Source organism: Marmota flaviventris, chromosome 1, assembly GCF_047511675.1.
Source record: "Marmota flaviventris isolate mMarFla1 chromosome 1, mMarFla1.hap1, whole genome shotgun sequence".
Classification (NCBI taxonomy): Eukaryota; Metazoa; Chordata; class Mammalia; order Rodentia; family Sciuridae; genus Marmota; species Marmota flaviventris.
In genome coordinates this window covers 157,649,005-157,676,322 of record NC_092498.1, presented here as the reverse complement: position 1 = coordinate 157,676,322, position 27,318 = coordinate 157,649,005, and the positions used below count along the sequence as shown (strand labels likewise).

At 46.0% G+C, this 27,318-nt stretch overlaps 1 protein-coding gene across 5 annotated transcripts; it reads left to right on the top strand.

Annotated features, from left to right (window-relative positions):
• The first annotated feature begins 71 nt into the window (after positions 1–71).
• Smpd4 (sphingomyelin phosphodiesterase 4) lies at positions 72–26,863 on the top strand. Of its 5 annotated transcripts, none has more exons than XM_027924280.2 (20): positions 72–303; positions 2,820–2,867; positions 5,111–5,197; positions 5,819–5,961; positions 6,410–6,485; positions 7,218–7,326; positions 7,431–7,483; positions 7,639–7,790; positions 9,924–10,056; positions 12,747–12,818; positions 16,552–16,638; positions 20,406–20,551; positions 21,161–21,251; positions 21,723–21,823; positions 22,497–22,660; positions 23,487–23,692; positions 24,073–24,306; positions 24,725–24,856; positions 24,994–25,122; positions 25,354–26,863. In XM_027924280.2, the coding sequence occupies exons 1-20, from the start codon at positions 229–231 to the stop codon at positions 25,681–25,683; spliced, it is 2,568 nt and encodes an 855-aa protein (XP_027780081.2). In that variant the 5' UTR covers positions 72–228; the 3' UTR covers positions 25,684–26,863. The 5 variants fall into 5 exon arrangements, with proteins under 5 accessions (XP_027780081.2, XP_027780080.2, XP_071474213.1 ...); XM_027924279.2 differs by having other exon boundaries at positions 2,784–2,867; XM_071618112.1 differs by lacking the exon at positions 2,820–2,867.
• Positions 26,864–27,318: the final 455 nt, after the last annotated feature.

Sequence of the window (27,318 nt, the reverse complement as noted above, 5' to 3'; positions counted from 1 at the left end):
CTAGGGGGCGCTCCTAGAGAACACTAATGAATGACCTCTGTGCGCACGCGCACTCTTGGCAATGGCTAAACAGGCGTTAGGGGTGCAGATGCTGCAACTGCGCACGCGCTTTCAGGACCACCTCCCTTACATCTCAAACCCTGGCCGGCCTTCGCTTTGCGCACGCGCCTTTCAAGGTAGGGGCACTTTTCCCGCCCGGCCAGGAGGCGTAACGCCCTGCGCATTGTGATGACGACATTTCGGCGCCGGGTCGCCGAATGGCGGCTTCCATACCTGAGGCAACCGGTGATAGGGGTCCCACAGGTGAGTGACGGGAAAAGCGCGCGAGACAGCTCCATGCTCCGTCGTCGTCGTTGTCCTCGAGCCCTCGCCGAGGCCGTCTCCGTTCTTTCGCGAGCCCCGGGACTTGGACCGGGCCCCGGCTACTCAGCCTGGGCCAGGCCTACAGGGGAGCCAAGGCTCCCGTCTGGGCCTTTATGCCACTCTCCTGGGCTATACCTTTATTCCACCTTCTTGCGCACCCCATCCCGGTAGGTGCTCTGTTAACGTTCGTTGAACGAAGTGATGGAAGGAAAGCTTCAAGTTGAAAACTGAGCCTTGTGAGCTGGGGCTGGGGCTCAGTGGTAGACCGCTTGCCTAGTATGTGTGAGGCACTGGGTTCGATTCTCAGCACCACATATAAGCAATTAAATAAATTAGAAAGGTGTGTTAATAACTAATAAAAAATGTTTTAAAAAAACTGAGCCTTGGGCTCAACAGTGTGGAAGAGCCAGGTGTGGATCTTGGCCCAGCCTTTTTACTTTGCATGGTTCGACTTCTCCGGGCCTCAGTTTTCTCCTCTGTAATAGGAGACTCTTGATACTTTACTCCATAGAACGTTGTAAGGAACAGGTGAGGTCTTATCAGTGGCGCTATACTCTAGATCTGATTGGCACCGGCTGAGGATTGCCGCCACCAGAAACCCCCAGAGTCCTAGCAGCTCTTGAAGAAAGTGGGTGTGGAAGGGGCGGGATGAGGCGAATTCTTGGTGCACTGCGCGCGGAGGGGTGTAACGAGGGTATAGGAATCTTTGCCCTCTTGGAAAGATCCGAATTTTATAACTCTGGGCTACATTTTTTCAGTCGTTGCCTAAGAAAGCTTCCTCTGAGCAAATATACACTTTCACTTCACCTCGAAATCTCTGCTATTATGAAACAGTTCACAATTTTATATTGCCCTGATCAATTTGGAGTAATGCAATGTTCCCTTTAACCAAGTAGGTCAGGACTGAGGCGATTTCAGTTTTCCACTGAAACTGATAACTAGTATGAATTGAAATAGCCTGGGGGCTATTTCTCTTACCAAGTGGCAAAGATTTGAGTATCCTCTCAACACCCCAACTGCCTACATAACTTCCTTATGCCCAACCAGTCTCCTTCCATATAATCTTCCAGTTGTCACTTCAGCTTCTTTAATTGTGTGCTGGGCAGAGCTATGCCAGGAAAGCTGTCACTAGCCATTTGGTGGGACTCTTCAGGCTTCCTCTTTGCTCAGTCCAACTCTGTTTTCTTTTCTGGGAAGAAAGTATGAATCTAAAGAGCCATTCCAATTTTTTTTTTTTTTTCCAGAGACAAAAAGGTTTATTTAGGAAAGCAGAAACATTCAAGGGAGATTGCGGGCTATCTCACATTCTGGGCCAAGAAGGGAGAGACAGTCCCATTCCTAATTTTTATTTTTATTTATTTATTTATTTATTCATTTGGTACCAGGGATTGAACCCAGGGGCGTTTAACCACTGAGCCACATCCCAGAGCCCTTTTTATTTTTCAGAGACAGTGTCTTGCTAAGTTGCTTAGGGCCTCATTAAATTGCTGAAGCTGGCCTTGAACTTGCGATCCTCCTGCCTCAGCTTCCTGAGCTGCTGGGATTACAGGCACACACCATTGCGCCTAACCTCCCTAATTGTTTGATGGCCCATTCAAATGTTCCCTTGACAGAGTTTGCTCTTCTCTTACATTTGTTCACTGTACAGAGCACAAGTGATGTGTTTTATCCATCTGTCTATGAGAGTTCTACTATTTACTAGCTAGGTGGAGGCAAGTGACTTAGAACCTTTCTGCCTGTTTCCTCATCTGTACTGATCTCGTGGGTTGTTGTGAGGATGTGTTTTTACAAACTTTATTCTTGTTTTACAAACTTAGCAGCATAAAACAGCATCCATTTTGTTATCCCACAGTTACATAATCAGAAGAGCAGGCAGGCTCAGCTAGGGTCTTTACTTTTATCTGCAGGCTCTAGGGAAGAATCTGCCTTCAAGCTTATTTAAGTTGTTGGCAGAATGCAATTCTTTGGAGTTGTAGAATAGACTTATTAGTTTTGGACTGATATTTATTATAACTCTGGGCTACATTTTATCTTAAAATCCACTGAATTGGGACTTTTAATTGCATCTGCAAAATTCCTTCACAGCAGTACTTAGATAAGTGATTGAATAACCAAAATATAGGACTTTTGAAGGACTGCCTTTAAGGTAGGATTAGATGACGAAATATATGGAAAACCCTGAGAACCAGTTCTGGCATCTAGTATAAGTGCCAGTTCTGGCATCTAGTAAGGATTCACTACTACAAGTGTGGCTCTGAAGCTGGCCATCATAAACTGTATGAGAATGGCATTTCTATAAAAAATGGAAATTGACAGGGCAGCATGTGTTCAGTTACACAGATGTTCTCCTGGGCATCTTAAAACTGCATAACATTCTATTGTATGGCAGATACTGAGATTTCGTCTTTGTTCTTCCACAGTGGTTTCCTAAGGCAATCATTTTTGACTCTCCACAGGAGGCTACCATGGCATTCCCTCACCTGCAGCAGCCCAGCTTCTTACTAGTAAGTATCAGGTACATTTGGGAGCATTAAAGTAATGATAGTTCTATAGCAGAGAGACTTGGGAGTTCTTTCCACCGATCTGAAGAACTTTAGTGGTTGTTTTTAAGGGATGTATGATGGAAATAACACCATACTTAGGGGTTAGAATGCTTAAGCTTGACTTTTCCTCCTTATTGGTATAGGACTTTGAGTTTATGCAATCTCTGAACTCTTTCTTATCTACACAATGCTACCATTCAAATTTAGATGCCATTTTCCCCTACTTCCCAAAGCATGAGGAGGAGTAGTGAGAATGTACATCAGAAATCATAAATGTTGTCAATGAGAAATGGGGAGACCCTGTTATATTGGGGGTAGTTAAGACTACATTTAAGTGTTAAACACGATTCTAGAGAAGTTAGTTATAAAGCAGATATCAGAGATGAAGATTTCTAATTTCAGTTCCCAGAGAATTCTTTTTGTAAACATCTATTTGAAAGGACATTCTTCCTTGGTGTACCCTACTAAAGCCAGTAGGCCTGATACATGGCCTGAACAGCCCAGGTCTTCATGAGTGAGTCCAGTCCAGTGAAATCTACCCTAATTTGGCTTTAGACATCCTTGGGTATAAAGCCCTCTTGTTAAAATTCTGGCATCTCTTCCTGATATGAACATATTTGCATAGAGGTCTATTTTTATAGTTAGGGTTCTTTGCCCATATCCCATGACCTTGGATAGATTTCCTTGGTTCTTATCCTGAATGTTTGCTGATCTCTTCATTTCTTTCATGGTTAGTGTTGACTACAGTTTCAGGCTGCCATATTTTTTAAGGTAATGAGTCCAGTAGATTCCTTAATATTAAGAGAGAAACTGAGCATGGAGGTATATATCTGTAATACCAGTGTCTTGAAAGTCTTAGGGAAAAGCTCACAAGTTAAAGGCCAACTGTACCAACTCAGTAAGACTATCTCAAAATAAAAAAAGGGCTGGGGATGTCGCTCCAAGGTAGAGTGTACCTGGGTTTAATCCCCATATTGCCAGGAAACAAAGAGAAAAAAACAAAAGCCAAGTGTACTAGTAGATAACTATAATCCCTGCTACTCAGGAGGTTAAAGCAGGAGGATTGCAAGATCAGAGTAACTTAGTAAGACTTCTGTCTCAAAAAATAGGGCTGGGACTATAGCTTGGTAGCAAAGCACCCTTGGTTTAATCCCTAATACTGGTGGATGGGAGTGGAGGGTTAGCTGGGCTTGATGGCATATACCTGTAATCCCAGCAGCCCTGTGGACTGAGGCAGGAGGTTAGGTTTGCAGGTTCAAGGTCAGCCTCAACAATTTAGCAAGGCCAAGGCTTCTGCTGCAACCCTCGTTATTTTATTGGGCATTCTCACTGATGATCTCAGTGCTATAATCATGAGTGGTTAATGAGGTGAGAATTTTCCAATTCATGTGTACAAACTCAGTGAGTACTTGAGAACTGTGAGAGGTACCCTACATAACACAAATCCTCTCCTGGCTGTGTGGGCTGACCCTGGTAGGAACCTCTGCTTGTGGGTGAGTGGAAGTCAGTTTCATTTTGACTCTGCACTCTTGAGGTGCCTAAAGGAGGATGTTGGGAAGCAAGCCTGAAAATTACTGATCTAGAGGAGTATAGAATTAAAACTTCTCTCTTCCAATAGCATTATTTGAGCCACTGATACACACAGGACCATGCGCATGAGGTGCCAGGGACCAGGCCAGTGGTTGTATAACTCATACTATTGCTTAGATTTCTGTTATGTGTTTATTCATTTTCATGTGGTGGCAGGGCAGTACAGGGGATCCAATCCAGGGCCTCACACATTCTAGGCTAGTATTCTACCACTGAATTACATCCCCAACCCTTTTTTAAGATTTTATTTTGAAATAGGGTCTTGCTAAGTTGTCCATCCTGACCTTGGACTGACTTGTGATCCTCCAGCTTCAGTCACCTCCAAGTAGCTGAGATTACAAGTGTGTGACTATACTTGGTTTGGATTTTTTTTGGGCGGAGGGGGGTAATATATTTTAGAACTTGATGGACCTTTATTTATTTCATTCATTATATGCGGTGCTGAGAATCGAACCCAGAGCTTCACACGTGCTAGGCAAGTGCTCTACCACTGAACCACAACTCCATCTCTGGTTTGGATTTTTGTTTTGATTTGAGCCAGAATATTTGCAAAAACTGTGCAGTGAATACTTCATGTTTTTATTTTATTTATTTTTTTCCTCTTTATTTTCTAGGCTAGCCTAAAAGCTGATTCTATAAATAAACCTTTTGCACAGAGGTGCCAAGACCTGGTGAAAGTCATTGAGGATTTTCCAGCAAAGGTACAGCTCTGCTAACCTCTGTGTTTGCAACATATCATATAATTTTTACATATCTCTCATATATAGAGGTATAGAGTGCTATAGCCATCCTATAGTGCACAGGACAGTCCCCTGCAACAAGCAGGTATCCAGCTCAAAATGTCAATAGTGCCAAAGTTGAGAGATAAATCCTTAGAAATATGTCTTAATTCACACCTTGAAGAGTCAAGCCCAAGAAGCTGACCTGGACAAAAAATTAATATCAGATGACAATAGATCATGGTTAAATTTCAGGGGCCTGATTGTGAAAGAATGTTATTCTCCTTTTTAATGTCTCTTAAGATCAGAATTTCTGATATTTAATTAAAAAGTTTTTAATCACAGGTTCACTTATTTATCTGCCCCAAATATAATGTGGTGACGCTTGTTTTGGCATGTAAGTAACCCCAGTAGAAGAAACCAAAGCTGCTCTTCACTGTAGCACAAGGGTATTTATGGATGCAGGGCTAGCCTTATGAATCTTTACCAAGGAGTGACCTCCTTAGAGGGAGGTGGGCAGTTGTGGTGCAACATGAAGCTGGGAAGGGAGTGGGCACTGGTCCTCTGCCAGCCTGCTTAAAGGCTTACTGTACACTGTTTCAGGAGCTGCACACCATCTTCCCATGGCTATTAGAGAGCATCTTTGGCAGCCTGGATGGCATTCTCATTGGCTGGAACCTCCGCTGCCTACAAGGGCGTATGAACCCTGTGGAATACAACATTGCAATGGAATTTCTAGACCCTGGGTAGGTTGGTTTGCAGCTGGAGAAGGATGGGGTGCTTCCTCATAATGACCCCATTTTCAAATAACTCTTTTTTTTTTTTTTCGGTGGTGCTGGGGATTGAACCCAGGGCTTTGTGCATGCAAGGCAAGCACTCTACCAACTAAGCTATATCCCCAGCCCTTTTTCTTAAATATAAGAAATAATCAATCAGCCATGTATGGTAATAATCAGAAGGTTGAGGAAAGAGGAGCACAAGTTCAAGACCAGCCTGTGTAACTTATGAGACCCTGTCTTAAAAATAAAATTAGAAAGGCTGAGGATGTAGCTAAGTGGTATAACACTTGCCTAGCCTGCATGAAGCCCTGGTGGGTTCAATCCCCAGTACAGGGGGGTGAGGGAATCAGAACAAGGTAGTTTGTAGTTGATTTGTCCTGTTTTTGTTTGATTTTTTTTTTTTTTTAATGTTCAGTGGCCCAATGATGAAGTTGGTTTATAAACTCCAAGCTGAAGACTATAAGTTTGACTTTCCTGTATCCTACCTCCCTGTAAGTAAGCCATGATGGTGAGAATGGTGTTTGAGGCAGAGTGTTCAGGAAAGTAGCTATGATCGTGAGGGGGCAGAGGCTTAGAGGTGTGGTGACAGTGGGCAGGAGAATTCCAGAGTCTGGTCAGAGCTCAGGAGGCATCACACATTAGAATTTTTAATATCAACTTTTTAAAAAAATCATTCCAAACTCTGCCAGTGGAGAAGGCACTATGCTGCCTGATGTGCTCCTGACTGAGCGGCCAACAGAGCCATGTGACTGCTTACTTTGATATTCTGAGCCTCCAGTCTTTTAGGGGAAAATTGAGGAATGACTTCCTATGTGGGTTTAAGAAGCAAGGGAGGGCTAGGGTTGTGGCTCAGTGGTAGAGTACTTGCCTAGCATGCATGAGGCACTGGGTTTAATCCTCAGCATCACATAAAAATGAAATAAAGATATTGTGTGCCCACCTACAACTAAAAAGTAAATTTTAAGAAAAAAAGAAAAGCAAGGGAAATGGACTTAAAAACACACCCAGCTGCTACGCTTGCTGTTTATAACTTTTTTTGAGGATAAAAGGAAAAATTATAAGCAAAACCTCTTTTGTCCAAGCACTGCCCACAGGAAGGACATTATCCACATAGGCAAGTTCTGTGTGCTGGTCTCTTCCTTAGCAGCCTTCCCAAAGGGCAGCACTACCTGGAGGGCACAGTGCTGGAGTCTGCCCATGAGCCCACATTCCTCTCTTTGCAGGGCCCTGTGAAGGCATCTATCCAGGAGCGTGTCCTCCCCGACAGCCCTCTGTACCACAACAAGGTCCAGTTCCCCCCAACTGGGGGCCTTGGCCTGAACCTGGCCCTCAGTATCCTTTGGTGTCCTGAATGGTGGGGAGGCTGTGAATAGCTCAGCACACATCATTGGAGGGTGGCCCACCAATACTGTTTTGCTCCTTGACACTGCTGTCAGATCCATTTGAGTATTACATATTCTTCTTTGCCTTGAGCCTCATCACTCAAAAGGTACAGAAGGAATGCCTCTTGAGTGCCTTCTTGCTTTACCAAGTCCTGCTGTGAAGGGTGGGGGCTTGGCCTGGGGTATCCCTGTAGTTGTTGGTGCTTGGAGGAAGCTAGCTTGGAACCCGGAGCCCACACTAATAATGAGTTTGGTTTTCTAGCCACTACCTGTGTCCCTCCATGTCCGTACTTCAGACTGTGCCTATTTCATCCTGGTCGACAGGTACCTGTCGTGGTTCCTGCCCACTGAAGGCAGTGTGCCTCCCCCACTCTCTTCCAGTCCAGGGGGGACCAGCCCCTCACCAGCTCCCAGGTAAGACTGCCTTGGTCATAAAGGCCTGGCTGTTCTATAAAGAAGTGACCTGGTCAGTGGCATTGCCTACAGAGACAGGGGTACCACCCATTGTTTGAGAGTCTCTGATTTTTCTTACCTCTCATATCCCGATGTCAGCCATCCTACTACAGACTGGAGGGCATTTTGTGTTGTAGTTTTTGGTGGTCTGTGGCTTTATTTATGACCTTCTGGTATGGGAACAGGCTTATGTTCTCATAACAACCCTCACCAGTTGTAGCATCTAAACCCCATTGATGTGGCAAGCAGGGTGTAAGGTGAACAATTGTCCTGTGGACTAAAAATAATAGGGGGAGGCCATGGGATGAAAAACCTTTTGTGCCAGGTTATATAGACTGAGCCTAATGCTGTACTGCACATCTAGGGGATGTGTAGCAGTCTTAGCCTAAGTCATCCTGAGCATTCTCTGGATGACTCCATGGAGCCATTATAGACTTTTAACTCAGGGCCTCTTGGCCAACTTTCTACAGGAGCCCCTCCTTCTCTAGTAGCAGTTGCCTGTGTTCCTTTCCTACTTCTTAACCTCACTGGCCCAGCTCCTACACTGGGAGGCTGCATACAGGCTGTGTGCTGCAGATACTGACCCAGCTCATATTTGCTGACATATGCACACTAGGCCATGCCTTCAGACAAAACTCACATGTGTGGACTGATGCCCTCAGAGAGTGGAGAGATAGGTTCAGGAGACAGGAGAAGCTGCCTAGGTGACAACAGTAGCTGGTGACCTTGACTACTCTGGTTAAGCAGGATGTGGAGGTGGGTTGGAGTCATACCCTCTCTAAGACAGAATGCAGCTTCCAAGAAGTATTCTGTTCTTGGTTTATTTAAACTTTTTATTTGGAAATAACTTCAGACTTACAGAAAAGTAACAAAAATGTTCCACAATCCTTTCACCCAGATTCTCAAATTGTTGACACTTTGCAATGTCTCTTTAATCCTTTCTCTTTAAATTCATTCCTACAGCACGTGCACGCGCGCACACACACACACACACATACGCACACCCTCCTCCCACCCCCCTTGGACTGTTGGAACAACTTATAGATATGCTACCCCAGGACCTCTTAATATTCCAAACTGTATTTCCCAAAAGCTGTTGCATTCTCCTACATGACAATGGTACTTCTGTCCACAGCAGGAATACTGTTGTTACATGGTAGCTAGTACTGCTACCAGTCATCACCTAATCCTCAGACCCTGTGAAGAGTTTGCCGTCAGCCACCCAACTCACATCTGTTACCTAACTGAGCCTGACACAGGCTTGCTCGCTGTGTGCACTGGTTTCTCTAGTGCCTTTCAGTCTGGAACAGTCCCTCAGTCTCTGTCTTTCCCAACCATGGCTCCTCTTAATATACAGGCCACTTGTGTGTTGATGCTCCCTCACTTGAGCTGTCTGTTTTTTGTCCGCTCATGGCTAGGCCCAGCTTGGACTTTTTGGGCAGAAGCACAACAGCTGTGATGTTTGGTTTTTCCCTGGTGTCCAGTTGGGAGACTCATGGTGTCCCTTTGCCCTAATACTGGTGATATGAGCTTGGTCATTGGGTTAAGGGTGTTAGCCAGATTTTTCTATTGTTAAATCCATACTTTGCCCTAAATTAATACTGAGGATTTAGTGGGAAGATAAATTGAGAGTATGTAATCATCACTCATGTTAGCATCCACTGTTGATTCTTACCCAAATCAGATATTAATTGGGCAGTTGCCAAATGGTGATTTTCTGATTTCATCCCTTCAACATTTATTAAGTGGGCACTCTATGGTAAGGAGTCTCTTCTCCCTTATTTATTTATTTAAGAATATCACAGGCTGGAGTTGTAGCTCAGTGGCAGAACACTTGCCTAGCATTTGTGAGGCACTGGGTTCTATCCTTAGCACCGCATAAAAATAAGCAAATAAAATAAAGGTATGCTATCCATCTACAACTACAAAAAAATTAATTAAAAAAAAAAGAATGTAAATATGGACCTGGGGGTTGTTGTATGTGGTTCAATACCTTATATTCAGTTACTGACATCATTGATTTTGATATCCAGATTGCCCCCAGCTTAGACAGCAATAATCCCTAACTCAGGCCTATTTTCATATCACTATCAGGACACCAGCCATGCCCTTTGCCTCCTACGGCCTTCATCACACCAGCCTTCTGAAGCGACACATCTCTCATCAGACATCTGTGAATGCAGACCCTGCCTCCCATGAGATCTGGAGGTCAGAAACTCTCCTCCAGGTGAGAGCCCAGGAGGCTGGGTCTGTCTCTGCTTCTATTTCTTTTTTTTTAGAAAAATAGTGGGGTTTTTTTTGTTTTGTTTTGTTTTTTAATATTTTTTAGGTGTAGATGGACACAATACAATGCCCTTTTTTTTTTTTTATATGTGCTGAGGATTGAACCTGGGTCCTGCTGGTGCTAGGCGAGCGCTCCACCGCTGAGCCATAATCCCAGCCCCCTCTGCTTCCATTTCTAAACAAACTGCTCAACCACTCTCCACCATATAGGGTAGAATGCTCAAAACATCTTGTGAGCCTGAAGGTAGTACTAAATGTTGGCATTTTCCTGCTGAGACATTTAGAAAACCTGTGAAAAGAAATCTATCCACCTGTCTAACCAATACGCTATTGATGATGTTTTCCATCACAGGTTCCCTGTTCAACTACAAGAGTTTTGTTTTGCTTGGGGATAGAACTTAGGGGTGCTCTACCACTAAACTAAATCCCCAGTCCTTTTAATGTTTTATTTTGAGACAAGCACCACTGTTTCTGACTTGTTTTGTTTTTCTCTTGGTGATATAATCATTGCAGTTGCTGGTCATGGTGGCACACACCTGTAATCCTACCACTAGGAGCCTGAGGATTGCAACTTCGGCACCAGCCTGGGCAATTTAGTGAGACTCTATCTCAGAAAGGGCACAGAATATAGGTCAGTGGTAGAGCACCCCAGGGGTTAATCCCTGTAAAACATACACAGTAATAAATAAATAAAATGTTAAAAAAAAAAAATCTAGATATGTAGCTCACTGGTGGAGCACCCTGGGTTCAATCCCTAGTGTCATACATTTCCATACAAAAGAAGAAAGAAAGAGGGCTGGGGTTGTTGCTCAGTGGTAGAGTGCTTGCCTAGCACATGCAAGGCCCTGGTTTGATCCTCAGCACCACTTTAAATAAATAAAGGTATTATGTCCAACTACAACTAAAAAATAAAGTTTTTTTTTAAAAAAAGAGAAATCATTGTGTGAATGCTGTACATCCCACCCTGGTCCTCTGATCCTCTCCCATGTTGTTTTAAGATGTTTCCTTTTGAACACCATCTTGTGGGTATTAAATCTTGCCAGAGAAGCATTTTTATGAATTTGACTACTCTAGGTACTTCATATCTTAGAATATTTATCTAGATTACACACAGTATTTACTTAGCATAACCTCCTTTTTAAGGCTGAATTATTATATGGATATATCTATTATATGTACATATCATCTTTTGTTTATCCATTTTTCTGTTGATAGACATTTGGGTTGGTTCCAGTTTTAGCTATTGGGAATAATGTTACTATGAACATAAGGGTACAAATATCTCAAGATCCAGCTTTCAGCCAGGTACTCTGCCTGTAATCCTAGCAACTTAAGGCTGAGGCAGGAAGATCACAAGTTTGAGGCTAACCTTGGCAACTTATTAAGACCCTATCTCAAAAAATAAAAAGGACTGGGCAGGGGCTGGGGTTGTAGTTCAGCATAGAGTGCTTGCCGAGCATGTGGGAGGCACTGGGTTCAATGCTCAGTACCACATATAAATAAATAAAATAAAGGTCTATGGACAACCAAGAAAAAAAAAAAGGACTGGGCATATAGTTCAGTGGTAGAGAGCCCCTGGGTTCAATCACTAGTACTACATTAGAAAAAAAAAAAAATCCAGTATTTAGATCTTTTAGGGTACACCCAATATTCCTAGGAATGGAATTGCTGAATCACATGTTAATTTTATGTTTAATTTTTTTTTGAGGCATCACCATACTGTTTTGTTAGAGTTTCTGTACCATTTTATTATGTTCCCACCAGCGGGGTACATAGAGTTCTATTTTCTCCACATTTTTATGATCAATTATTTTTTGATAATAGCTACCCTGTAGTCAATATTGAAGTAGTATCTCATTTTGATTTGCGTTTCTCTAATGATTAGTTAATGGTGAGCATCTTAGTGGCCATTCATAAATCTTCTCTGGAAAAATATCTATTCAAGGTATTTAGGTGTTTGTACTTTTTTTTGGTGCTGGGGATAGAACCCTGAAGGGTTTCTCTACTGAACCACATTCCCAACCCTTTTTATTTTGAGACAGGGTCTTGCTAAGTTGCTTAAATCCTCACTAAATGGCTGAGGATGGCCTTGAATTTATGATCCTCCTGCTTTAGCCTCCAGAGTTGCTGGGATTACAGGCATGCACCATTACACCCAGAAAGATGTTTTTTCATTTTTCAGTCAGGTTGTTTTAACTTTTTGTCATAGAGTTTTAGACTTTGTGTATATTTCTGGAAATTAACCCTATATCAGATGTGTGGTTGCAAGTATTTTCTCCCATTCTGTGGACTGCCTTACTCTGTTGATAGTATCTTTTGAATCACCAAAGTTTTGGTTTTAATAATATCACAATGTCTTTTTTCCTTCTATTCGCCTGTGCTTTTGATCTCATAATGAAAAAGTCTTGATCAAATCTATTGTCATGAAGCTTTCTCTATGTTTTCTTCTAAGTTTTATGGTTTTAGCTCTTACATTTAGACTGCTGATCCATTTTGAGTTAATTTTATGTGTGGTATTTTATTCTTTTGTATGCGGACAACTGTCTTCCCAGCACTATTTGTTGGAAGGACTCCTTTCCCCATTGAATGGTCTTGGCACTGTTGTCAAACAATTTCGATCATGCTCTTTTGCAGGTTTTTGTTGAAATGTGGCTTCATCATTACTCCTTGGAGATGTACCAAAAAATGCAGTCTCCTCATGCCAAGGTATGTTACCATAGTTGGTCTACCTCTTGCCTTTGACCCTGGTCAATCTGCTATTCCTTGTCCATAGTCTGAGTTAGTTGTCACAGCCTAGATGATGGGACACAGAAGCCCACCATCTACCCCTTACTCAGATGTTGAACACAAATGAGTATTGTTCTCCAGTTATACGGGCAGCTTGCACTTCAAGGGCTAAGCCCTTAAGTGGTCTGTCCTTCTGGGGGTCTCCCTATGTGGATTCTCCCTGTAGCAGGAATGGCTGAGATTTTGGTGCTATTGCTCTGAGGGTAGGGGAAGCTGCAGTTGCCTCTGGGAGTCACATCCTGGTTTCCCCATTGCTATCAGCAATACTCTCATGCTCTCAGGTGAGGTGATAGCCCTCCACAGACCCCTACCACTAGTGAACCCAAACCTTCTTTGCTTGCCTGCACTGCATTTACCTACTCCAGAGCATCAACAACAACAAAACATTTTTATAGTGGATGGGGCCTGCTGCTCTCCTGCATATGGCCCAGCCTGCCTCCTCCTCCTCCCTCCCTTTCTATGGCTTTTCTTCTCCCTCCTTCCCTGGGCAGCATACTCATTTGCTGAGACATGGAGGTGCCAGAGTCCCTGGAACCTCCAGCTATTTCTGCCTCGGACTGGGCCCATATTAGTGCGTGTCTGCATAGGCACTTAGAGTCACAGCAAGGTTCACATACTGTAAATAACTTGAATCACATACCCAAGCCCCTACCCAAGGCAGCATTAACTGTACCATCTGTTGCCATGGTTTCTGTGTATAAGTTTGCTCTATAGATGTTGATTTTGTGACAACTCCACAGAATTCTTAAAAATTTCAAGATTTTTAAGAGTCTATGGGTGGGTGATGAAATTAAAAATGAGAAGGGTATGTGATAAATTATCTCAGATTTTGGGAAAGATCATGGTTCTGCTCCTGCTGCGGAGTCCTAGTTCTACAACCCCAGTGCTCTGCTGTGTGGAGAATGAGATTTGTACCTACTGCTGCTCTCTCAAAGCACACGGCACCCCAAATCTCCATCCTTGGCATCACATAGGAGGAGGAGAATGTGGAAAGGCTAAAGACTCTGTCCTGTGCCCCTTGAACACAAAGAGCCTGCAATGCCCTTTCTTCCAGTGCTTCCAATGTAGCCTTGCTTTATGTTCCTAGCTAGCGCATGGCAGCTGGGCTTCTCTCAAGTTGGTTCCCAGAGCTGAACTTCTCCCCTGGGACCCTGGGAGGCTCACTCAGTCCTGTGCATGATGCTTTGCTGCATTGTCTTCCTTTGTGCTTATACTGCCTTCTAAGTGAGTGGAAGCTATACCTACTTTCAAGGGTCAACCAGAAAGGCCCTTCTGGACTGTCACATGAAGATTCTGTGTCTTCATGAGCCATGCAGAAAGGTCAATGGGTTGTCCATCCTCAGGAAGGAAAGCACCTTCCCTTTTGTCCCCAGCTTCCTCTTGGCCATACCTTGGGTGAGACCTGCCCAGAATGATTGGCAATGGGAGGACAGTGCCCAAAGAGCATCTGCCCTTTGGCTTCTCCTGTTAAGGCAGAAAACAAAACCCAAGAATACTGAGTGGATGGGAGCTGGGGGAAGACAGCTGTGGAAGTCCCCATCATTCAAAGCCCCTTAACTGTTTATCATGACCTGTGCTGTCCCTATCTTATGGAAGTCCTTGCCAACCCCTCTCTAATTTCTAGATGCAAGAAGTGCAGCACCTAAGTCCCATTCTGGCCAGGCTGGGTTCAGGGCATGCATTCACTGCCCAGTGGCTGGGGGACAGTGACAGCTATGGCTCTGTAGGTGACTGTGGAACTTGCCCTGTGTTTCTACAGGGAGGGGCAGAGACTCAATTGGGAAACTACTCCCAGATTGCTCCCTGAGTGCTGCATCCAAGTCTGGGGTCTGGTACAGAGGAAAGCTATGAGGGGCCTTTGCCATCCTACTGTGCTTCCCACCCGGCCCTGCATTTCTCAGCATTGACTTGTGCATTCTGAGCTCTCCTGTATGAATCCTGGCAGGCATGCTGCTTTGGCAGGAGGCATGGCCTTTTCTGTGCCAGGCCTGCTCTGGGCTGGGTTAGATGAAGGGTATATCAGCAGGCAGTGATGGTGCAGGTCAGTAGGGTAGAGGATCCTGGGCTGGGGACCAGACAGCATGCTAGCTCAGCTGTCACCCTTGTTCCTGGGCTGTCCCAGCCTCAGGGTTCCTGCTGCCTCTAGGACTATGTGGCTATAGCCAAATTCTTGGGGCTTCTTCCATTGAGATCCCTGTGCATTTGGAGGGCAGGGAATCCTAGTGAGGTAGAAGCAGCTGTCTTCCCACAGTTAGGACTAATTTACAGTTGGGACTTAAATTTACAGAATGTGGGGTGTGGAGGGCAGAGAGTGGGCATGGTGGGCTGAGCCTGTGCTTATCTCTGTACCTGGAAACCTGTCCCTGTCCTCTCAGTTCTGAGAGAGAAACATTCGTGGAAGGAGCATTGATTGGATTTTAGACACATAAGAATTGATCATGTCATTTACCTAACTAATTTGGTAAATTTCTTCTCAAAGACAACCAGTGAAATCCAGTACATTACAGTTGTTCCTCAATATTTGTGGGGGACTGGTTCCAGGAGCATTGCCACCTGAGGATACCAAACCCATAAATCTTTAAGTCCCTTATATAAAATGATATAGTATTTGAATATAATCTATGCATATTCTCTTATATGCTTAAGTTACTTCTAAATTACTTATAATGCTTAATTCAATGTAAATATTATATAAATAGTTATTATACTGTATTATTTAGGAAATAATGACAAAAAAAATAGTCTATACATGATCAATACAGTCGCAACTTCTTTTTTCCCCTGAATGTTTTCCATCAAAGATTAGTCACATCTGTGGATCAGAACCTACAGCTACAGAGGGCCAACAGCATATATACTTTTCTGGACAGAGAGTCCTGGGACTGGCTTCTCAAGTTTCTCTTTTGAGCTTGGTGCTGTGGTGCATACCTGTAATCCCAACACTTGGGAGGCTGAGGCAGGAAGATCAAAAGTTCGAGATCAGTCTGGGCAATTTAGCAAGACCATCTCAGAATAAAAAAGGCTGGAGATATAGTTCGGTAGTAGAGCGCCCTTGGGTTTAATCATCAGTATAACAACAACAAAAATTTTCTTTCCTGAGCCTTCTGGGCCTTGGTGGCTGACAGTATGTCCTAGTGAGGGACCTGGGTTCTGGTGGGCTATGGTGTGCATGTACCACATGTAGTGCAGTCTCTTGGTTGGTGGGAGAGCAGGTTCTTTCGAAGGACAGAGTTGGGCTAACTTCAGAGCTGAAGATGCCTTTAGCTCTAGCAACATTGAGGAGCTTCCCTAGTGATCTTGAGGGTCTGCCTGTTTCTCAGTCTATAAGGCTGAAGAATATGTCCAAATGGGCCTGGCTGTAGGTTTGCCTGTGCTGGGAGGCCCTGGTCTGGACCACTGAGAGGGGTGGTGCTTTGCTGGCCCAAGGCTGCTGGGGCTAAAATTGGTTGGATTGACACTGACATGTTTTTGTTTTGTTTTGTTTTGTTTGTTTGTTTGTTTCTCCTTCCTTCTGGGCTCCTTCTCACTGTTCTTTCTCTCCCCACTTCCCCCTTCCCCTGTCCTGTTTGGTCCCATCTCTCCCTTTCCCCACCCTGCCTCATCTTCCAACCCCCTGACTCTTGTTGGCTTCTCTCTTTGTGTTGTCTCTCAGCTGGAGGTTCTGCACTACCGACTCAGTGTCTCCAGCGCCCTCCACAGCCCTGCCCAACCCAGCCTCCAGGCCCTCCACGCCTACCAAGTACTGGCCGCTCTCGTTTCCTTCCCTTACCCTTGCCCCACAGTGGGAACACAGTGCATGTCAGCACATTGGCAGAGCAAGGTCTGGCTGGGGCCTGCTGCATGTGATTGAGAGGCTAGTATTCAGCAGAGGGATAGTCTGTGAATGAGACAGGAGGCCAGGCCTCCACCTTTGCAGACTAGCTTGGTTTGGGGGTATGTGGCCATGTGACAGAGTGAGGCATATGGCCTTGACGTCACAAAATGTGTCTGGGTGAACCCCAACCAGCAGAGGTATCTCAAGTTCTCAGGTATAAGAGTGAGCTTTGCAGTGGCTCAGCTCACCTTCACTGTGCAAGGTCATGATGCTCAGGAAGTGACCAAGGTGCAGAGGCCTTGGGACTTAGTGGTGGTGTGGGTTCTACCCTGTTCAGAGCCATCACCTGCTGGAGGCTGCAGCTATCCCAAGTCTGTATGTATAGCAAGGGGTGGGAAGAACTCAGGGCTTTGACAGTCTAGTGGGGTCTGGCCTGTTGAGCGCGAGCTATTGGTAGACTCTTCCAATAGCAAATGACATCAGGTGGTAACCTCATGGAGGCTGGTGTACTCAGAATAACAAGTATATCAATGGATTCAGGTCAAGAAGTGGAGTTTAGACCTGTCAGATATTTCAGGGATGATGACATTAGCTTATTTGTGAGAAACAGTGGAAATGTGGAGCCATGCTTGTGGCCAGGGCTCTGTTCTACTCACTCTGGAGAGGATCCCACAACAATAAAGCTTGAATTTGAGTACAAGATAAGAAAAATGGCTTGGCCACCCAGTGTTGGTGGGAGAGGATGGTGATTGCAGCATATGGCAGGGCTCAGAAGCAGGGGTTGCATTAAGGAGGGAGAAGAAGCCTCATGGGAGGACCAAATGTGTAACAGGATCCCTGGAAAAACATCTGGCTCATTCATCCCCAGAGTAGGAGAGGGGTGAGGGAAGAATCCTTGAGAGGTTGGGCCCAGTAGGAAATGCTGTAAGCTTTGGGGATTCATTCTTAGAAAGTAAGCAGGTGGGGACTACAGGTGTAGCTCAGTGGTAGAGTGCTTGCCTAGTATGTACAAGTCCCTGGATTCCATCCCCAGTACTGCATAGAGGCCCAAGTACAACTGTGGCATCATATTTTGCATGGGAATTTGGCCTAAGAGAGTTTAGGGAGTTAGGAGAGAAGTTTTGTTTGGCAAACCTAGCAGGAAAGTAGCCTGAGAGGGTGCCATGTGGTTGCCAGCAACAGGCATCTAGAGCCTGGCCTCCAGAAGCTAGCTCCTCAGATCTCTTAAAAATCCCACCTGGTCCCACCTCAGTAACTCTCAGTGGAGATTAAACAGAGGATGGGGCAAAGTGGGAGAGGTGCACAAGCAGGAGAAGGTGGACTACCAGTTCGTGTTATGATGGGAATGACATCGCATCTTAGGACCCCACGGGTCAGGAATGAGGGTGTAGAAAAGGGTAAGCCTCCTGAATTGGGGTGTTATAGTTTGGCATTGATATTCTTCTATTCTTTTAGTATTAATTAGCATAAACATTATTATTGTATCTTAGTCCGTTTTCTATTACTAATAAAACAAATTGAAAAGAATGGTAAGTTATAAAGAAAAGAGATTTATTGCCTGACACAGTGGTGCATACTTGTAGTCCCAGCAACTCAGGAGGCTGAGGCAGGAGGATGGCAGGTTTGAGGCCAGCCTTGACAACTTAGTGAGACCCTATCCCAAAAATAAAACAAAAGGGGCTGGGGGTGTAGCTCGGAGGTAAATGCCCCTGGATTCAATCCCCAGTCTCTCTTTTTCTCTCTTACACACACACACACACACACACACACACACAGATTTATTTTGGCTCACAACTCTCATTCAAGGTCATGGGGCCACATCTGGTGATGGCTTTGTTGCTGGTAGAGTCCTTAGATGATGCAGGACATCACCTTGCAAGGGATAAAGAACATGAGACGTACCTAGCCAAACTGGCTTTTGCAGCAGACCCACTTTTGGGATAACTATTCACCCTAATCACCTCTTAAAGGTCCCACCTGGTCCCACCTCAGTAACTCACAGTGGGGATTAAATTTCAACATGAGGGCTGGGTTGTGGCTCAGCGGTAGAGTGCTTACCTAGCATGTACAAGGTGCTGGGTTTGATCCTCCGCACCATGTGAAAATAAGTAAATCAAGGTAAAAAACAATTCTTAAAAAAAATATTTCAACATGAGTTTCAGAGGGGACATCATATATTATATTTTTTTTTCTTCAAAACCATTGTAAAGCTGAACATCATTGTGAGTGCCTGTACTCACAGCTACTCAGGAGACAGATAGGAATGCAAGTTCAAGGCTGTCCTGGGCAACTTAGACATTGTCTTAAAAAGAGCTGGAGGGCTGGGGCTATAGCTCATTGGCAGAGTGCTTGCCTAGCACTTATGAGGCACTGGGTTCAATCCTTAGCACCACATTTAAAAAATAAGCAAGTAAAATAAAGGCATGCTGTCTATCTACAACTACAAAAAAATTTTTAAAAAAACTGGAGATATAGTTCAGTAGTAGAGTGCTTGCCCAGCACGCATGAAGCCCAAGGTTCAATCCCCAGTAATACATACACACACACAAAAGGCAGTGAAATTCTTTGTACAAATTAAATTACAGACAAACAGAAGAAAATAACCTCCTGTTCGTAGTTCTATTCTCAGATTTAGTCAGTGAGGTATATCACCTAGATTTGGGGTATTTTCATGACGGAAGCCTGAGTGGATAGTGAAATGGTCAGCATCCTGTGTGTGATCTACTGCACCCCAGGGTCTACCAGGAGACTGGGCCCTATGCTGGCCTCAGCATTGCAAATGTGTTTGAAGCACAAGAAAACTGGGGGGGCGAGTGTGGGAAAGGAGTGTGTTCATCTGATTCCTGCCTTGAGGTGACACCCCAACACCCTGCCTCCACAGTTCAATTCCAAATCACACTACTGCACTCATGCCAAACAAGGGAAACCCTATAGCTAGCAAAAGGGCTGTCCTCTCAGGTCTTAGCCACAAAGATCCTGGATTTGTGCTGTCAATTAGAAGTGTAGCTCACAAGCTTGAGGATGCTCTTGCTTGGGAATTTTAGCTGACCACAGGTTCACTGGCAGTGGAGGAAATGACATCCTGGGCTCCTCTGTGACTGAACTCCCCATTTGTCCATGGCCAGGAAGGGGAGCAGGTGGGAGGGCTTGGGGTTGTGGCCAGAGAAGGAACTGGGGAGAAAGAAGAAGTTCCCACTTCTGAAAGGTGATCCCCGGTGAATTTTCTGCAAACACCCAGGAGGCAGGTGGGTGACCCTGAGTCCAGAACTCTGGTGGGTTACTGGCCTGTCTCGGTTCCTCGTCCTGACTGGCCAGGATGTGGGGACCCCTGAGGCCCAGCACAGACAGCAGTGCTGAGAATATATGGTCATGTGTTACAAAAGTAGGGCTAAGAAGTACTGGAAAGCACTTTGCAGATTTGCCTATTTAACCAGACAACCCCAGGGCAGGTGCTATAGGCACTGGACGAATCCCTTCACCACTGAGCTGGTCTTAGTCCAAATCCAGCATTATGTCCAATGAATGTCAGGCACAGTGGGGTCCTAGAGGGTGGCTCTGATCCCAACCTGGCCCCTGCCTCCTGTCGGGGAGCAGAGCAGCTGGCCCAGGGGTGGGATAAGGTCAGACCTGGGGCCTAAGCACAGGGTGTCTCACACCTTCTCAGACCCTGATGCCTGCCTTCTCTGCCTCAGGAATCATTCACACCCACTGAAGAGCATGTGTTGGTGGTACGCCTGCTACTGAAGCACCTGCACGCCTTTGCCAACAGCCTGAAGCCAGAGCAGGCCTCTCCTTCCACCCATTCTCATGCTACCAGCCCCCTGGAAGAATTCAAACGGTCAGTGCAGGGCTGTGACAGGGTTTCCATGGCCTCTGACGTCCTTTTCTGGTGTGCATGTCACCTATCATGACTTTTCCCCAGGGCATGTGGAGTAGGATAAAGGGCAACCCTCTTGCTCAAAGAGCATGTGGGTCCTCTGCAAAGCTAGGCAGGTGAGCAGTGCCCTGACCCTCATGGGCTAGCAGAGTACGTGACTTGTATGGAGCTAGGTGACATGTTGGGGGAAATCACACTGGCACAACCACTTACTGTGTCCTTGGGGTTTTTGTCTTAACTTTCATTTTCTCTGAAGAGAGTAGCTAAAAACAGATCTTTCCTCAGTGTTCCTGTCTGGTGAAGCAGAGACTCAGGCAGAGTGGTCCCACTGACTACAGAAGCTGAGGCAGGAGGATCACAAGTTCAGGGCCATCCTAAACAACTTAGCAAGATTCTGTCAAAGTAAAAAATTAAAAGCATTAGAGATCCTCAGTGATAGAGTATCCCTGGGTTCAATCCTCAGTATTCCCCACCGATAAAAGCAGAGTCTTACACACCACAGGCCAGGCTACTCTTGAGCAGATCCTCTCCCTTGGGGCATGTGACATGACTGACTCCCTTTCCTTTCAGGGCCGCTGTCCCAAGGTTTGTCCAACAGAAACTGTACCTCTTCCTACAGCACTGCTTTGGCCACTGGCCCTTAGATGCGTCCTTCAGAGCTGTGAGTGTTGGCCCCATTGCACTTTTGCTTTTGTACTTTGGGCCCTGATAAGTAAACAACTGTTAGCACTGAGGCCTCAGAGAAGAGGCCTTGGTGAGCCATATAATTCTTCCTGTTTAAGTTTGCAGTCAACCCTTAGGTACAGAAAAGCCCTGGCTTGCCCCAGCTATATTGAGTGCTGGTCAGGCTCCCAGCCTCACACAGCTGTGCTTAGCTGCTTGAGAGCCCGGCTCCTGAAGGGTTAACATAAGAGTTAAACATCACAGGTATGCAAGTCCCTTGGGAGAATGTGGGAGAAATTCTTTGGCATCTATACTGAAGTCAAGAAGAGACCAGAACATAGGGTATCCCCTGCCCTTTCCCAGCACATCCCCTGCCCACAGCTGAAGTGCAGAACTTCCCACCTGAGCTGCATCCCAGGAATCAGTCTGTAGGCCACCAGATCTTCAGGACACATGTGTCCCTCACCAGGTCCTGGAAATGTGGCTGAGCTACCTACAACCATGGAGGTATGCACCTGAGAAACAGGCTCAGAGCAGTGATTCCCAGCCCCGATGTGTGTCAGAGAAATGGTAAGACTCTACTCTCTTCTCCCAGCAACAAGCTTTCATGGCTGGATGTTGGGGGGGGGGGGGGGCTATGCATTAACTGTCTCAGCCCTGCCTCTGTTTACCTTCTTGGCTCTTCTCCCAGTCCCTACAAATGGTTACAGAGGTTGGTTCTTCCTAGACTGAGCTTTATCATGTCCTGCAATGGATTTCCCAAGGAAAACAATGCTTTATCCCCTTGCCCTTGACCTACTTCCTGGCTCAAATGTCACCCCTAAACCATCCCTCCACCCTTCACCAGCACAGAGAAGTAGTCACCCTCTTGTCATCTCCTATTGTTCCTCATAGCTGACTCCCAGGCCTTCCCTTGGCAACCCTCTCCTATTCTTCCCTCTACCCTGACAAGATATGGGCCAACCTTGCCATGGTAGCCTTGGGAAGGGCCTCATCCTTGAAGATCCATTAAGTCCTGCCTCTGTACCACCTTTCTCTCTGTTCTCCCCCCACCCTCCACCCCTTACCCACCAAAACCTGACTTCCTTGAGCTTCCATTTTTTGAATCCTTGACCAGAGTCTAGAAGTCCAGGGAGAAGCAAGGGTTTAATGGGTGAAGACCAGCACAACTTCTGCCTCTAGTGAGTGATCTAGCCTGGAGTCCTGCTCAGGCTGGCCCTTGACCTGCCACCCTGGTCCTCAGGGCACCCTTTGTCCAGGAGAATCTTCTGATGTACACCAAGTTGTTTGTGGGCTTCTTGAACCGTGCTCTCCGCACAGACCTGGTCAGCCCCAAGAATGCACTCATGGTGTTCCGAGTGGCCAAAGTCTTTGCCCAGCCCAACCTGGCCGAAATGATCCAAAAAGGTAAGTCATCAGTCCTGGGCCAATCAGGCAGGTCCCCACCCAGTTAAGCTGGGGCCAGATCCTTACTTGGCAGGAAGCAGCACTTAGGAGAAGAACCCAGGAACCCTGTGCCTCTAGGGCTTGCAGGGTGTCTTAAGTAGTACAAGTTGGTTTGGGAACTTTTAATACACAGCAGGACAGTGAAATCTCTAAGCCTAACTGAACCCCTGAACCCTGTTTTTCCCTGCTGAAACAGGGACAGCATGCCAGGTGGTAGGGCCAGGTATGTCCTAAGAGAGGGGCAGCAAAGCCACAGCTGTACCTTTATTAGAAATGTGATTTTCCTTGGTGATCAGTAGTGTCAAGAGATGATCTTGGTTTTCTTCTTTCTTTCTTTCTTTCCTTTCTTTCCTAGAATTATTTATTTTTAGTTTTCGGTGGATACAACGTCTTTATTTTATTTTTATGTGGTGCTGAGGATCGATCCCAGCGCCCCGCAGATGCCAGGCAAGGGTGCTACCCCTTGAGCCACATTCCCAGCCCCCTTTTATATTTTTTGAAATAGGGTCTTGCTAAGTTGCTGAGGCTGGCTTTGAACTTGTGATCTTTCTGCCTCAGCCTCCCAAATTGCTGGGATTACAAGTGTGCACCACCATGCCTGGCATGATCTTGGTTTAATAGTATGGCTATGTCTCAGCTTTATTGTGCCTTCTTGTTGGCACTGCCAGGGGGCCCCTAAGCATCAGGTGCTGGTGCTGGGTCTTTGGGCTGCTGGCTTCACCTACTTGTCAGTACCTGAGCACTGTACTCTGGGAAGCAGGTTTCAGACTTGTGTCCTACCTTCCAGGTGAGCAGCTATTCCTGGAGCCAGAACTGGTCATTCCCCACCGCCAGCACCGGCTCTTCACAGCCCCCACAGTCACTGGCAGCTTCCTGTCACCGTGGCCACCAGCTGTCACTGATGCCTCATTCAAGGTGAAGAGCCATGTCTATGGCCTGGAGGGCCAGGACTGCAAGTATACCCCAATGTTTGGACCTGAGGTTCGGACCCTGGTGAGTGATTGGAGTTGCCACTGGCATGGGGACCCTGAAGATGTAAAAACTGGCAGAACTTGGGAAGGTGCCCACAATTTAGAGAGGAAAGAAGGGAGACTGGGTGTTGAGTAGCTAGTCCTGTGGCTCCTGTCCCCTCTCCCCACTTTTTTTTTTTTTTTCCAGTAAAGTCTAATTTTTTTTTTAAATAAAGATAGAATTTGGAAGATCATAAGTCTTAAATCTGCTCTTCCTGGTCCCTTGCCTATGTGGGTATGCATACCTCCTGAGGTCAGCTCCCCAGGGCTGCCCTGCTCAGCTGGCAACAACATCTGTCCAGTGAGTGGCCAGATGCTAGGAGGTGGCCCCCTGAGTTTGGCCTGCCCATGCCTCCCTTGCAGGTCTTGCGCCTCGCTCAGCTCATCACGCAGGCCAAACAGACTGCTAAGTCCATCTCTGACCAGTGTGTGGAGAGCCCAGCTGGCCACTCATTCCTGTCATGGCTAGGCTTCAGCCCCACAGATCCAAATGGCCTATACCCAGCCAATGACCTGGATGAGATGGGCCAGGACAGCGTCCGGAAGACAGACGAGTACCTAGAGAAGGCCCTGGAGTACCTGCGCCAGATATTTCGAGTATGAGTTGTAGAGCTTATCCCATATTCAACATGGTCCCCTCCCCAAAGAATTTATTCTCCACAGAATGACCAGCCAAGGGTCTGCACACATGGCCCCAACATGGCTCCTGTCCCAGGGCACGCCTGGGTTCATTTTGTGGGAGACAGGCCTACATCTTGGGTATAATGTCTGGGTTCCCCTTGTCATTTACTATCAAGAAGCCATGGGGGGGGGGGTCTGTTGTTGTGGCTCGGTGGTAGAGCACTCGCCTAGCAAGTGTGAGGCCCTGGGTTCAATCCTTAGCACCACATAAAAATAAATAAATAAAATAAAGGTATTTTTTTTTAAATAAATGAAAACAGAGAGAGACCAGTGGGTGGAGACCAGTCCCTTCTCTTCACCTTAATTGAAAGCAGAGGTGTTTTCTCTCTGCCAGCTCAGTGAAGCCCAGCTTGCCCAGCTCACGTTTGCCCTGGGGACCACACAGGATGAAAATGGGAAAAAGCAGCTCCCAGATTGCATTGTAGGGGATGATGGACTCATCCTCACTCCTCTGGGCCGCTACCAGGTAAAAGACTCATGTCACCAAGGGACATCCCCTGGTCACACAACTGTTGTCAACCCTCCTTTGCCTCAGTAAACAGATTCTCTGGGTTGCTGGCAAAGAAGTGTTTTCTGAACTGTCTTCATAATCTTGGTTTCTAGATCATCAATGGATTGCGAAGATTTGAAATTGAATACCAGGGTGACTCAGAGCTACAGCCCATCCGAAGCTATGAGATTCCCAGCCTGGTCCGAGCACTCTTTAGGCTGTCATCCACCATCAACCGCAGAGTGAGTGGGCTGCAAGGGTATCCTAATGGCTTCTAGAAATGGGTCACAGAGGATACTCCTGTCCCAGGGTGACACCCTCACCTTTGTGCCCCCATTAGGAGTCAGGGTGAAGAGAGAGTCTATGAGAAAGTTATCCCTGAGTTCTGCGGGGGACCTGGGAGGGAGGGTGCTCTGCTGTCCCTCATGTCACCTACTGTTCACACCTCATCTGAGCTCTTGTTTGTGCTTCAGTTTGCAGGCCAAATGGTAGCTCTGTGTTCTCGAGATGACTTCCTTGGCAGCTTTTGTCGCTACCACCTCACTGAGCCTGTGCTGGCCAACAGGCACCTCCTGAGCCCTGTGGGACGGAGGCAAGTGGCCAACCATGCCCGAGGCCCCAGGCTCAGTCTACGTTTCTTGGGCAGCTACCGGACACTGCTCTCACTCCTGCTGGTTTTTTTTGTGGCCTCTTTATTCTGCATTGGGCCCCTGCCCTGCTCCCTGCTCCTTGTCCTAGGATACCTCCTCTATGCCATGGCCATGACACTCCTGACTGAGAGAGGGAAGCTGCACCAGCTCTGATGAGCCAGCCACTGTCTCCAGAGCAGATCAGTGTGATTTGCCACACAGCCCCTTCCCTGGGCCTGAGGGGCCCTGGCAGGATACTTCCATTTTTCAGCTTCTAGGGGGTGTTTTCCTGCAGTGGGGGAGTAATCCAGAAGAAATAAATGGGTAAATCATCCAGGCTTGGCAAGAAAGAGGGCTTATGAACCACACAGTGTTCCAACCAGAGCTGACCATGGACCCTTCCTTCCTTCAGTCCAAGGCCCCAGAAGCCACTGAGCTCATTCTCAGAGTTTTTATAACCATTTTAGGATTTTGTCATGTAATGCTTAGAGGCCAGTGTACCCATCGCTGGCTCTAGGCCTGTCCTCTCTGGGGCTCTGACCCAGCTTTGACTTTTAATCTCTGGCTGTCCTTGAAGTGGCCTAGTAAGTTGGAATGTCTCTTCCTCATGAGATGCCAGCCTCCACTGCAGGGAAGAATCAAAGTTTCTAAAAAATTCTTGGAAAACTAGATAATGGCTCTCTGACTTAACTTTTAAAGCTAAATTTTCTACTGTATTTGGCAAAGCATTCTTAATGTTCTCCAGGATGGCTCAAGGCTGGACCATAGAATTCCACTTTTCAGTTCCATGAAGACCCTCTCAGAGCACAGGTGCTTGTTAGGAGAGTGCTTCACCTTTGGCCCCCAAACCACTGAGCATGTCACTGAATGGGGCCCAGCTTCTGTGGTGCCATATCACACATGGGTATCACAGATGGGCACTGGTCTTTAGTGGGCAAAAGGGTATAGCAGAATCCTGCTAGTTTCTCTCTGCAACCAAAGAGCCAAAAGCATTGTTTGTATCTTCAATAAACCAAGTGCTCAAAACACAATAACCTTTGATAACACTGACATATTCATAGTATAGGACAATTACACATTCACTATCAATGAGAAATCACCAGGGGTCTCACTTTCTTTCATACTACAGATAACATAGTATACATACACCAGCAACAATAGCATCTCAGTGGTGACAAACCAAGCCTTTGTTTTTGGAGTATGTGTGGTTTTTTGAAAAACATTTCAAGTTGTAAATATTGGGCTTTGTATTTTGCTGTAAATCAAATGTGTTTTGGGGCCCACGACCAAAAAAAAAATCAAAGCAAAACTTGTAACTGACCATAGATCTGAATAAACAGGTCCTTGCTTCTGAGTGTTTTGGTGCCTTGGCTCATTCTCCAGAAGGTTTACCTAAACAGGGTTTCTGGGCAGTTGGGATCTATAGAACAGCTATAGCACCCTGATATCCCTTTTCTCCAGTGGCCACAAGCCTGTCCATTTGCTCATTGTGTTTCTCTCCCAGGGCATGGTAGGTTCATGTGCACAACAAAACCAAGGTGGATGTTAACACTGAAATGTCTGGTGGGAAGGATGGGGCTCCAAGGAAGGCATGCTCTGAAGTGGACTGAGCTGTGTGGATTTTGCCCTCTATTTCTCAACACATCAAAACTGGTCTTAATATCAAAATCTGACCATCTGTGGTTTCTAAAAGTTCCAAGTCATGGAAACAGCTAAAACAGCTGCACTGACCAGCCCTAGGTCAATATCTCACCATGAGCCGTTACTTGAGTGTTAAGGTCCCCCTTTCCATGGTCAGAGCCCTGCTGA